This window comes from Bos grunniens, chromosome 14, assembly GCF_055505025.1.
Source record: "Bos grunniens cultivar Pamir isolate PY7600 chromosome 14, Bosgru_T2T1.0, whole genome shotgun sequence".
In the NCBI taxonomy this organism is placed as follows: Eukaryota; Metazoa; Chordata; class Mammalia; order Artiodactyla; family Bovidae; genus Bos; species Bos grunniens.
In genome coordinates, this window is record NC_141178.1 from 8,456,637 (window position 1) to 8,470,247 (window position 13,611).

The 13,611-nt window shown below is 41.2% G+C and overlaps 1 protein-coding gene across 4 annotated transcripts in view; it reads left to right on the forward strand.

Annotated features, from left to right (window-relative positions):
- The first annotated feature begins 1,022 nt into the window (after positions 1 to 1,022).
- Positions 1,023 to 13,611, forward strand: part of OSGIN2 (oxidative stress induced growth inhibitor family member 2) — a 29,483-nt gene continuing 16,894 nt past the window's right edge. Inside the window, exons 1-3 of one of the 4 annotated variants that reach the window (XM_086335877.1) lie at positions 7,778 to 7,905; positions 7,990 to 8,127; positions 11,978 to 12,132. In XM_086335877.1, coding sequence (XP_086192003.1) covers positions 12,066 to 12,132 — 67 coding nt within the window. In that variant the 5' untranslated portion in view covers positions 7,778 to 7,905; positions 7,990 to 8,127; positions 11,978 to 12,065. Of the gene's footprint in view, positions 1,245 to 1,288; positions 1,484 to 7,777; positions 8,128 to 11,977; positions 12,133 to 13,611 lie in introns of those variants that run through there. The other 3 variants (XM_086335874.1, XM_086335875.1, XM_086335876.1) reach the window with 3 other exon arrangements.

Here is a 13,611-nt window from a genome sequence, read left to right on the forward strand (position 1 = left end):
CACAGACTCTAAAACACCTGCTAAGTCCGGGTTTGTTCATGACGACATTCAGCAAAAATTGAGAACTTAAAGTATTTAAAAACAGAAGCTTCTGCATCCAAGATTTTAACCGCAAAAATATTCAGCACTTTTTGGAAGGAGTGATCCAATGACGTCTCCCAGACAACAGTATATGCAATCAAGCACTTTGCCCGGGTTTCCTCCCGTGTTCGTTTCTTCAAAATACCGAATACGGGGCACTCATTAACCGGTACCTCTCTTAACCATTTCCTGCATTATAATCACTCGGAGGGACTGAAATAAAACACACCGAGTCCCTGAATCTGGGGCAGGGCCGAGCAACCATATTTTTTAGCAGCATCACCACTTACTTATTAAGGAAGGGGGACCTCGGCGGGGACGCCCGACGCCCCCCACCAGAACCGGGGGCTGGGGACCCGGGCCCTCTCCGTTCGCCAAGCTCTCCCAGGCGACCGTGAGGCCGGGTCCAGAGCGGAAAGCGGGCGCGCAGCAGCTCCGGGTGGCTGGCCCCGGGCCCGGCGCGAGGAAAGCGCTTAAAAAAATAAACGGTTTTCGTGGAGCGGGAGTCGCGGTGTCCCCGGGCGCCCTCGGCGAGAGGACGGCGCGGCCTGACTGCAGACCCCGGGGCGCGCCGGCCGCAGAGGCCGCGAGGCCCGCCGGCGCTTCCCGCGGACCGGCCGGCCGCCGGGGCGAGCAGCGCCCACTCTTCCCCGGTAACTGGCCCCGGGCCCAGCCGGACAGACGCCAGAAGGCCGGCCGCGGTGCCCGGACCTCGGCGCAGCCCCAGCCGCCCCAGCGCGTCGTCAGGCCCGGCCCCCGGCCGGCCCCGGGCGCGGCTGCGCCAATCGCGGGCCTCGGCCTCCGCCGCACCTGCGAGGAGGAGCACGCCGGCCTCCGCCGCCGTCGCCGCGCGCCCTCCCCCGCGTCCCGCCCCCACAGCGGCGCACGGAGACCTCGGCCACCCGCGGCCCGGAGCGGAAGCGGCTCCCCTGAGGCGGGCCCCGGGCCGCCGCCGCCGCCTCAGAGCCCGGCCGCCGCCGCCGCGCCGCAGCTTCCGGCGGCCGCGACCACGGCGAAGCGCGGGGCGCCCCGAGGACCCCCGCGACCCGGCGGGCGCCCCGACCGGGCCATCCCGCCGCGGGAGGCGGTCGCGCTCGGGCGCCTGGGGCGCCGCCCCCGATGCCCGTGTGGTGCTGCCGCTGCTCCCTGGCCGCTCATTTCAGGTGACTTCCCGGGCGGGGGCGGGTGGGCTGCGCCCGGCCGGGCCGCGCGGGCGGGGACTCGGGGACGACGCTGAGGGGGATGCCGAGGCCGCCCCGCTCGGCCGCGTTCCCGCCTCGGCTCCTCGGGCCCGTCCGGCGTCCGCTCCTCCTCGCCCTGGGCCGTGCGCGTGACGGCGCGGCCCCGAGCCTCTGCGAACCGAGACTTTACGAGAGAGCGAAGTTTCAGTGAAGGCTCTGAGGTACCCCCGCCCCGACATCTTAAACATTTTTTTTTTTTAACTGTAAAAACATTCTGATAACCTAGGTTACTGGGTTGAAGGGAGGCAGGGACTTATGTTTAAAATGTGATGCTCTAGGTATACAAATAGGTTTCTGACTTTTAAGATGTTAGTCCTTGTTAAGTCACGTATATCATAGAAATGTAACACCCGCATCTTAAACTTTTTTTTTTTCTGTTAAAAAAAACCTGATAACCTAAGTTACTGGGTTGAAGGGAGGCAGGGAGTTAATGTTTAAAATGTGATGCTCTAGGTACAAATAGGTTTCTGACTTTTAAGATGTTAGTCCATGTAAGTCAGGCATATTGTAGAAATTTGAAACATGTGAAACGATTCTTGACCTACATTATGGGGACCGTTTTTAGGGTTGATACAGATGATACGTTTTAAAATGAAAGTGAATGCACGAGGTCGAGCCCAATTGGCTAACGTCTCATTCAGTTATAGAAAGACCTAAAACAACTGGAAACTAGTTTTAACCTTGTCCTGAAGCCAAGTTAAACTTAACGAAGACTTTCATAAAATTCTTTGCTTTATATATACGCAAATGTGCTAGGATGATGATAAGCAAAACTTCTTTTGTAAAATATGAGATTCTGATCGAGTTAATTGGGGTGCATATATAGACTTTAGATGGATCATGAACTTGAATGTATAGAATGGTACTAGGCATTTTCACTCAACTTTAACCAAAATCTATGTTCTTCAATTGTGAACATAAGCAGTAAGCCACAGTAGTATTTGTGACTTGGTCATCAGTAGAAATCACAGATGTTTTCATGCCACACTGGTTGTTGCAGATACCTAGAAATACTGTTTATTTCTTCAAGATTACACTAGTTATTTTGCGTCACTATACTGGTTATTTAATATAGTGGAGGAGTACATAAAGACATATTCCAAGTTTACTTTTTAGCTTCCTTGTAAATCCTATTATATGTTTAATAATAATATTCAAAGAAGAGGTCCAGAGGCTTCACCAAATTGCAAAAGTTGGGTGTTAGGCACAGAGAAAACTCAGAATTCCTGTTGTAATAGCTCAGTAATCCAGATTTGCCCTCCATCTCAGTGAATTTTGTAGGAGTCTCTAAATTCTGGATATTAGAAATTATTTTATGTAATAAACTGCTGAATTTTAAATGCTAGGCAGATTTGTTACCTACCTGACAGTGATTTGAGAGTATCAGGTACCCTTTGGAGAATTCTAGAAAACAAGTTCTCCTAGTGAAAACTTGTTAGACTGAAGCCCTTGAGAAAATAATATGCCCTTTAGAAGGTACTGTCCGAAAACTTTTTGACACCTTTTAATACAGTTGAATTCTAAGGACATGGCGTGGGATTCATGGCCATTCAACTAACTCTAGGTAGTGGATATCATATGCTTACCTCTTTGTACAGAAATTTGGAGGAGGAGATGAAAACAAGGTATTTGCTGTAGTTTGATCTTGAGAGAGAAAAGAAAACAAGCCTGCTAGCCAAAGGATAAAAATTGTGGTTGATAAACCATATTTTCATTGCATAAACAGCTCTTATATAAAATTTTTAACAGAAAATATTTAATATTTAAAACATTTCCTTAGGAAAAGGTTTATAATTTACTAATATTATTTTTTGCGGGGAGCAATTTCATTAGGAATGCATTTTAAAACCAATTGTGATAATGTCTACATTTTGGATCTTGTCTTTTATCTGAAAGGATAAGGACTGTGAGAAAGTTGTCTCCTAACTTTCAGAGGAAGAAAACTTACTGTTCTGGAAGATAAAGAGTAGCTTCATTTGTGACTTTAGGACATTGTTTTGGGTTTCCCTAGTGGTTCAGATGGTAAAGATTCTGCCTGCAATGCAGGAGACGCTGGGTTCGATCCCTGGTTGGGAAAGATCCCCTTGAAAAAGGAATGGCTGCCCACTCTAGTATTTTTGCCTGGAGAATTCCCTGAACAGAGGAGCTTGGTGAGCTACAGTCTGTGGGGCTGCAAAGAGTTGGACACAACTGAGGGACTAACACTTAGCAGTTTTTCTTATAGTAGTATCAATTTGGTAACAGTCTAAGCTTATGCTTCCAAAGTTTAAACTCAGGTAGTAAAACGTTTCATTGTAGTTTGAATGATCATTTAGAAAAGTATTGCTAGATGTGAGAAAAGTCTTTTGTTCAGTTCAGTCCAGTTCAGTCGCTCAGTCGTGTCCGACTCTTTGTGACCCCATGAATCCCAGCACGCCAGGCCTCCCTGTCCATTACCAACTCCCGGAGTTCACTCAGACTCACGTCCATCGAGTCAGTGACGCCATCCAGCCATCTAATCCTCTGTCGTCCCCATCTCCTCCTGCCCCCAATCCCTCCCAGCATCAGAGTCTTTTCCAATGAGTCAACTCTTCGCGTGAGGTGGCCAAAGTACTGGAGTTTCAGCTTTAGCATCATTCCTTCCAAAGAAATCCCAGAGCTGATCTCCTTTAGAATGGACTGGTTGGATCTCCTTGCAGTCCAAGGGACTCTCGAGAGTCTTCTCCAACACCACAGTTCAAAAGCATCAATTCTTTGGCACTCAGCCTTCTTCACAGTCCAACTTTCACATCCATACATGACTACTGGAAAAACCATAGCCTTGACTAGACGGACCTTTGTTGGCAAAGTAATGTCTTTGCTTTTGAATATGCTATCTAGGTTGGTCATAACTTTCCTTCCAAGGAGTAACTGTCTTTTAATTTCATGGCTGCAGTCACCATCTGCAGTGATTTTGGAGCCCCCCAAAATAAAGTCTGACACTGTTTCCACTGTTTCCCCATCTATTTGCCATGAAGTGATGGGACCGGATGCCATGATCTTCGTTTTCTGAATGTTGAGCTTTAAGCCAACTTTTTTACTCTCCACTTCCATTTTCATCAAGAGGCTCTTTAGTTCCTCTTCACTTTCTGCCATAAGGGTGGTATCATCTACATATCTGAAGTTATTGATATTTCTCCTGGCAATCTTGATTCCAGCTTGTGTTTCTTCCAGTCCAACGTTTCTCATGATGTACTCCGCATATAAGTTACCTGTGCCATCCTTTTAATTTGTTTTGAGACTTTGGATCATAATGTTTCAAAAACAAAACATGGAAGGCATGTAAAATCATCTTAAATTTCAAATAGTCGTCTAACTTGATGCCTAACAATAGGGTAACTTTTTGCATATGGATAAAGTGCTGTTCTTTACTGTTTCCTAAAATTTAATTATATTTTCTAATTTATTGCCCCGAATAAAGGAAAAGTAGATATTTTTATTACTCAAAATAAGTATTTGTTTTAAACAGAACAAACATTCAGCAAATTGGATATCTAAAGTGGAAATTTTCACTGTTCTTAGACCGTGATGTGGTATGCATATACTGTAAAATATGTTCAGAAATACTAAATTTATAATTTAGATTTTGAGTTTTTTACAAAGAATACTTACTAATAGGCCTTTGTTTCACTGCTGCTTTATGTAAATTCAGTGAACCCTATTTTCATTTCATCTCTTGATTCAGTTTTTCATGCCTGTGTTAAACCAGTATTTATCAAGTACCATGAAAGTTTATTACAAATAGTTTATACCAATATTATGGATTAGGTACACAAAGGTTAAACTTATGACCAATGGTAGAAAATCAGAACAAATCACCTGTACTCAGTGGAGAATTAAGAGAAGTTAAGACTTTGGATCCACATACTCTACTTGAGTCTTGAGAGAGGCTAGTATCAAATTGCTTGAGGCCCACACACAGACATACACATAAAACCTGCTAGACCTAATAAATGAATTCAGTGATATTACAGAATCCAAGATCAACATACAATAATCTGTTATATTTCTATATACTAACAGTGAACAATCTGACAGTGAAATTAACAAAACAATCCAGTTTATACTAGCATCAAAGAGATTGAAGTATTTGGAAATTAGCAGAAGAAATGTGAAACTTGTACACTGAAAGTTAGAAAACATCCCTGAGAAGAATGAAAGGCTTAAATAAATGATAAGGAATCCCATGTTCAGGGGTTGAAAAGCTTAGTGTTCTTCCGATGGCAATATTCCTTGAATTTCTATACAAATTCAATGTAATCCTATAAAAGTCCTAGCTACCTTTTTTTTTTTTCCTTCCTGGAAATTGATGGAAAGACTCTAAAGCTCACATGGAGTTGCAGGGAACCCAGAATAGCCAAGACATTCTTGAGAAAAGAACAAAGTTGAAGGATTCACACTTCCTAATTTCACAAGTTACTACAAAGAAACAATAATCAAGAGAGTATGATGCACGCATAAAGGTAAACATAGATCAGTAGAATAGAACTGAGAGTCCAGAAATAATTCCCTTCACTGGTGGTAAATTGACTTCTGTGGGATCCCAAGACAAATGGAGATAACAGTGTTTCAACAAATAGTGCCACGGATGAATATCCACAAAAGAACAATGAAATGGACTGCGGCCTCATACCGTGTAAAAAAATTTAACTTAATAGATGAAAGATATAAATGTAAAAACCAAAACTATAAAGCTCATAGAGGAGAACAGATTTGTGATTTTAGATTAGGCAGAGCTTTCTTAGATATGACACCAAAAGTACAGCAACAACAAAAAAATAGACTTGATCAAAAATTAAAACTTGTGATTCAGAAGACAATATAAAGAAAGTGAAAAGACAACCCACGAAATGGGAGAAAATATTAACAAATCATATGTCCAGGATATATAAATAGTATTGAAAACTCAGCAGTAAAAACAACAGCCCAGTTGGACAGTGGGCAACTAATTTGAATTACTCTCTGAAGAAGAAATACAAATGGCCAATATGCACATGAAAAGATGGTTAACATTAGTAGTCATTGAGAAATGGTAATCAGAACTGCAGTGAGATGCTACTTTACAGCTGCTAAGGTAGCTAAAATACAAAACACAAAAAATCACTTGCTGGTGAGGATGTGGAGACGTTGGAACCTGCATATCACTGGTGGGAGTATAAGATGGTACACACTTGGGAATCACTTTGCCGATTCTTCAAGATGTTAAACCTAGGGGCCAGCCATTGCATGCACTTCTAAGAACATACCTGAGAGAAATAACATACGTTCATGTAAAGGTTTATACACAAATGTTCATAGAATATTTGTAATAGCTAAAAAGAGAAAATCATCCAGATACTCATCAGCTCATGAATGAATAAACAAAACGTGTTGTATCTAAACAGTGGAATATTATTTAGGCCTAGAAAGGAATGAAGTACCAGTACATCCAAAACATGGGTGAACCTTGCGGTCATGCTAAGTGGAAGAACTCAGATGTCAAAGGCCACATAATGGATGACGGGTCCCATTTATTTGAAATTTCCGGCGTAGGCACGTGCGGTAAGACAGTAGATTAGTGGCTGCCAGTGGCTGCGGGGAGGGAAGAGTGAAGACAGAGCGCTAATGAGTGCAGTGTCTGCTTCTGGGATGGTAAAATTTCTCTGGAGTTATTGGTAATGATTGCAAAACCTTGTGACTATACTTAGAACCCTGAATTGTACACTTTAAAAGAGTGAATTTTGGACTTGCCTGGTGGTCCATTGGTTAAGAACGTGCATTTACTACAGAGGGCATAAGTTCGAACCCTGTTAGGGAACTACGATCCACATGCTGTATGACTTTGCAAAAAAAATAAATAAAAGGGTGAAATTTGTGATGTTTGTGAATTATATCTCATTAAAGGTCTTAAAAGTATTTCCCAGTTCCCCCTATTTCAGTTCATTTCAGTCGCTCAGTTGTATCTGACTCTTTGCAACCCCGTGGACTTCAGCAAACCAAACTAACCTGTCCTTCACTATCTCCTGGAGTTTGTTCAAATTCATGTCCATTCAGTTGATGATGTCATCCAACCATCTCATCCTTTTTCACCTCCTTTTCCCCCTGCCCTCAGTCTTGCCCAGCATCAGGGTCTTCCAGTGAGTCAGCTCTTGACATCAGGTGGCCAAAGTATTGGAGTTTCAGCTTTAGCATCAGTCCATCCAATGAATATTCAGGGTTCATTTCCTTTAGATTGATTGGTTTGATCTTCCTGCTTGATCCCCTTGATCAGGGGACTCTCAAAAGTCTTCTCCAGCACCACAATTCAAAAGCATCAGTTCTTTGGCGCTTAGCCTTTTTTATGGTCCAACTTTTACATCTGTACATGACTACTGGAAAAACCACAGTTTTGATTATACAGACCTTTGTGGGCAAAATGATGTTTCTGCTTTTTAACATGCTGTCTCGGTTTGTTACAGCCTTTCTTCCAAGTAACAAACGTCTTTGAATTTCATGGCTGCAGTCACCATCCGCAGTGATCTTGGAACCTACGAAAATAAATCCTGTCAGTGTTTCCATTTTTTCCTCATCTATTTGCCATGAAATGGTGAGACCAGGTGCCCTGATCTTCATTTTTTGAATGTTGAGTTTTAAGCCAGCTTTTTCACTCTCCTCTTTCACCTTCATCAAGATGCTCTTAAGTTCCTCTTCAATTCTGCCATTGTGGTGATATCATCTGCATATTTGAAGTTATTGATATTTCTCCCGGCACTCCTCATTCCAGCTTGTGATTCATCCAGCCCAGCATTTCACAAGATGTGCTCTGCATGTAAGTTAAATAAGCAGGATGACAATAGACAGCCTTGAAGTACTCCTTTCCCTATTTTGAACTAGTTTGTTGTCCTATGTCCAGTTCTAACTGTTGCTTCTTGACCTGCATACAGATTTCTCAGGAGGCAGGTAAGGTGGTTTGGTATTCCTATTTCTTTAAAAATTTTCCAGTTTGTTATGACCACAGTCAAAGGTTTTAGCACAATGAAACAGAAGTAGATGTTCTGAAATACACTTGCTTTTTCTATGATCCATTGGTTGTTGGCAATTTGATCTCTGGTTCCTCTGCCTTTTCTAAATCCAGCTTGTACATCTGAAAGTTCTCGGTTCACATACTGTTGAAGCCTAACTTGAAGGATTTTGAGCATTACCTTTCTAACGTGAAATGAGTGCAATTGTGCAATAGTTTGAACATTCTTTGGCGTTGTCCTTCTTTGCGATTGGAATGAAAACTGACCATTTCCAATACTGTGGCCACTGCTGAGTTTTCCAAGTTTGCTGACATTTTGACTGCAGCACTTTAACAGCATCATCTTTTAGGATTTTAAATAGGTCAGCAGGATTTCCATCACCTCCACTAGCTTTGTTTGTAGTAATGCTTCCTAAAGCCCAGTTGACTTCCCACTCCAGGATGTCTGGCTCTAGGCGAGTGACTACACTACCGTGCTTGTCGTGGTCACTAAGACCTTTTTTGTTCAGTTCTTCTGTGTATTCCTGCCGCCTCTTCTTAATATCTTCTGCTTCTGTCAGGTCCATACCATTTCTGTCCTTTATTGTTCCTATCTTTGCATGAAATGTTCCCTTGTTATCCCTAATTTTCTTGAAGAGATCTCTAGTCTTGCCCATTCTATTGTTTTCCTCTATTTCTTTGCATTGTTCCCTTAAGAAGGCTTTCTTATCTCTTTTATTCTTTGAAATTCTGCATTCAGATTGGTATATCTTTTCTTTGATCCCTCATATTGTATGTAATTGTTTTATATTGTTAATCATGTTCCCATTTTGTCTTGCAACTCTTTTATGTTTTGTCTCCCTATTGGTTGTGAAAACTGATTAGTATCTTTTACTATTTTGATTATGTAACTGTTACTCACTTAATAACATTGTATCATGATTCGTCAACAGAAAGTTGATAGAATTCTATATCATCAAACCTACCATTTAACGGAAAAACCTGTAATCACTTTTTAAAATCCAAATGCATATCAGAATTATCTTGGAATATTTTGAAAAATACAAATGCCCAGATATTGCTTTTTTTCTCCAAAGCCCCAGATATGTTTCTGATAAGTAGCTTTGTTTAAAAATTACTGGACTACATGATGATTTTTTACTTTTATCTAGTTTGCTTCACTTCTTGTGTTTCATTCAGTTCTCCCACGATTTCATTTAGTTTGTTTTCCAGTTTTGCCATTCCATCTTTTTTTTTTTAATGTTCTTTCTCAAACGTTTATCAAGCATAGTAGAAAATCTTTTAAATAGTATGTAATATATATATTTTTAAAAAACATGAATTTTTGCCTAACTGAAAAATTTATGATGTTTTGATTCCACTTGTTTGACTTAGTGTGAATAGAATGCTAGAGTTCTAATTTTAAAGAAATAGATATGCAAAAAGCCCCAAAGGTTAACTGTATAGCACAGGGAGCTATAGTGAATATCCTGTAACAACCTATAATAGAAAATAATCTCAAAAATAATCTATGTGTATATGTAAACTGAATGACTCTGCACCAGAAACATTGTAAGTCAAGAATACTTCAATAAAGTATATAAGTATATATATTAAGAAAAAAGAGGCATCCAAAGGAAGCTGAGGAACCTGTCCTTGACACACATTTAGGAGAAGTATGAGGGACAAGCCCAAGTATAATGCATTCATGTTGAGTTCAGTCGTCAAGCAAGAAGTTGTCAAGCAGAAGGCAAGACAGCTAGTACATCTGGATCTGATCAATGATAAGAGATGAAATGATCTGAAAGGGATGACTGATCTTAAGTTGTTTCTTCCAGGGGCAGCCTTGCAGTGTGAGGAGTAGCCATATTAAATGAAATCTGTTCTGGCAATAATGCGCCAATGTATTGATAGGGAAGTCCAATTATTGGGGGAAGGAAAGCTGTTAGTGTATCCTGGGGGAACTCTGCCCTTTCCAAGGGTAGTTTGGGAAATTGGAGGGTTATAGGAAGGAAAAGGCAATGGCACCCCACTCCAGTACTCTTGTCTGGAAAATCCAATGGACGAAGGAGCCTGGTAGGCTGCAGTCCATGGGGTCGCTAAGAGTCGGACACGACTGAGCGACTTCACTTTCACTTTTCACTTTCCTGCATTGGAGAAGGAAATGGCAACCCACTTCAGTGTTCTTGCCTGGAGAATCCCAGGGACGGGGGAGCCTGGTGGGCTGCTGTCTATGGGGTCACACAGAGTCGGACATGACTGAAGTGACTTAGCAGCAGCAGCAGGAAGGAGAAATTATTGCTCTCTGCCTAATTCTTTCCATTTGTCTTCCTCCCCTAGGATCAGTGAGTCTTGTGAAATAACTGATTGATTCCCATGTTTGTCATTTGGGGAATAGCAATAACCACACTCACCCACTAGTCAGTACTCAGGTTAACTTTCAGATAATTGGCCTGTTTCTTAACTCAGGAATTCTATTTTGAAGTAATCTCGGATAATGCAGAAAATTAACTGTGCTCAAAGGATGCTCCATTTATTGCATGAACGTGTCAGAATGCCAAAACTAGTTTCTTGGGAGGCAGTTGGGAAAGAAGGTAGATTGGAAATCAACATTAAGATCTTTGCACTTTTCAGTATCTCTGAGAATAAGATGTATAAACCTTATTGTTTAGCCAAAACACACAATTTGTAATATATAAGTTCAGTAACTTTTCCTTATAATACTGTATGTAGCTATCTTGTTCCACATGAAAAGTGGAAGTGTTAGTTGTTCAGTCATGTCCAACTCTTTGTGACCCCTTGGACTGTAGCCCGCCAGGCTCCTCTATCCATGGAATTATCCAGACAAGAATACTAGAGTGGATTGCCATTCCCTTTTCCAGGGTATTTTCCCAACCCAGGGATCAAACCTGGGTCTCCCGCATTGAAGGTAGATTCTTTACTGTCTGAGCTACCAGGAAAGCCTACGTATATATATATATACTGCCTCTAATGCACACAACTTTTTATTAATGAGGAAGGAAAAAAAAAAGTGAAGGAGACACTTTCCAGTCCTAGGAGATGTCAGAGAATTGTAAAAATGCCTAATACAGTCCTGTGTCTTTGGTCATTAAAAATAGCTTGTTATTTAAAACTTGCCTTCAAGTCATTAAAGAGACAGCAGCTAAAGTCAGCCCTCCATATCCACAGGTTCTACATCCATGGGTTCAACCAACTACAGATGGGAAATATTTGAGAAAGAAAAAGTTCAAAAAGCAAAATTTGAATTTCCTGCATGAAGACAACTGCATACATAGCATTTATATTGTATTAGGTGATAGTTAATCTAGAGACAGCTTGGATTCTGTGGGCGGGTGGAGGTAGATTATATGCAAAAATATGCCATTTTATAAAAGGGACTTAAGGATCCGTGGATTTTGGTGTTTGGGGGCTGGGTTCTGGAACCAACCCCCACTGGATAGCAAGGGACCACTGTATTTAGGATTTCTGAGAAAGTGGTGTACATTGAAATGTAGCTAAGCTAATTTGAAAGCATTAATAAAAAGGATTTCCTTTTCTCCTTTTATGGAACTGTTGAATATTTTGTGGCCTAAATAAAAAGTGAATAGAGACAGATTTTTATAAAGGCTATATTGACTATATATCTGTTGTTTTTTGTTCCATGTTTTTCTTTTAAAAGAAACTACAGTGACACTGAAACTGAAGGAGAGATTTTAAATTCATTAGTGCAATATTTTGGTGATAATTTGGGGCAAAACGTTAAAGCTATGCCATTAGTTGAAGAAACTTCTTTACTTGAAGATTCATCAGTGACTTTGCCTGTGGTAGTAATAGGTAAGTTTTATTGCCTTTTATCTCTTAAAATTACAGTTATGATCCTTACTACCTTTATAAATGTATGGTTATATGTAGCACAAATCCATAGGATTGTATTGAAAAGTATTCTTAGGTTGCCTGATAACCAATAACCAAGTCTTTGGAAAGAGGAATTGGTTTATCTGACATTAGATTCTGTATTAGAGTGAAACATTTTTTCATTGAAGGGCTGAGATTGCTCTATTATTTTAAAACATCAGTAGTCTATCAGTTACGTTACTTATATGACAGTGTCATGGTCACGATGATAATCAGTGTTATTAGAACCCTGTACAGAGGATTCCTATGTACATTATTGAATTGTGCCTTAGAATCCTATAGCACACTGATGTTGTAAAGTATGGACAGACAGGGAAACTCAGTAGTTGAGTAACGTGTGTATGTTGGTAGTCAGTACTCAGTAGAACATTATAGTACTCTACAGTTATGTTTATAATATTTTAACCACCTATTACTATTATATATCCATCCACCTCAATAGAGAGGTATATAAGATATTAAAAGTTAAGCTATTAATAAAACCTGATTACTTCAGAATTATATAATTTTATGGTTTTGTTTTATTGCCTGTATTTAATTACCTGTTATGTATTAGGTTCACCAAAAAGTTCAATCAGGTTTTTCCAGAAGATGAGGCAAAAAAACCTGAACAAAATTTTTGGCAAACCCAGTATGTATGTTGTATGTTTAGTCACTCAGTCATCTGTAACTCTTTGCAACCCCATGGACTATAGCACACCAGGCTCCTCTCTGTCCATGGGATTCTCCAGGCAAGAAGACTGGAGTGGGTTGCCATTTCCTTCTCCAGGGGCTCTTTCTGACCCACAAATCAAACCCACGTCTCCTGCATTGCAGGCACTCATTAATGTGGACAAGTACTCCGGTGTGAAGCCAAGCTAAAGGAAGGAGTTATGGGACGTAATGAACCTTGATGGCATACAACTTCCTTAGTTTCTTTGATGGCCTGTTTCAAAGTTAATGCAGAGGAAACTTCTGCCCTCTGACTGGCATTTGGACATCTCTCCGTAGGAGACAAAATAAATGAAAGAAAGAGGGGAGGAAGGGAGTTCTGTACTAGATTCTCCTGTAAGGGAGCCGATAGAGCATCTGCAGCAGTCCCGTGCCAGAAACCAAACCCCGTGCTCCACTTCCCATGCATGTCCACCTGGTTTTCTATTCTGGATATCTTGCAGTAGGTAAAGGAAGCCTGTCTTCTTCTTCTGGTTAGGCCATAGCAGGGTTACAAAAGGAAAAACTGTCCTCTGTACCTACTCACCCACCTCACGTTCCCCCAAAACAATTTGTTCCTGTTTGGCCTTAGCAAGCCAAAGAGTGGCTTAACCTTATGTATATAGGGCCATTGTTGCTGGCACTAGCACCATAATGGGCTAATGTCCTAGTTACGGTATGTAATTGGTTTTCTATTGTGAACACATT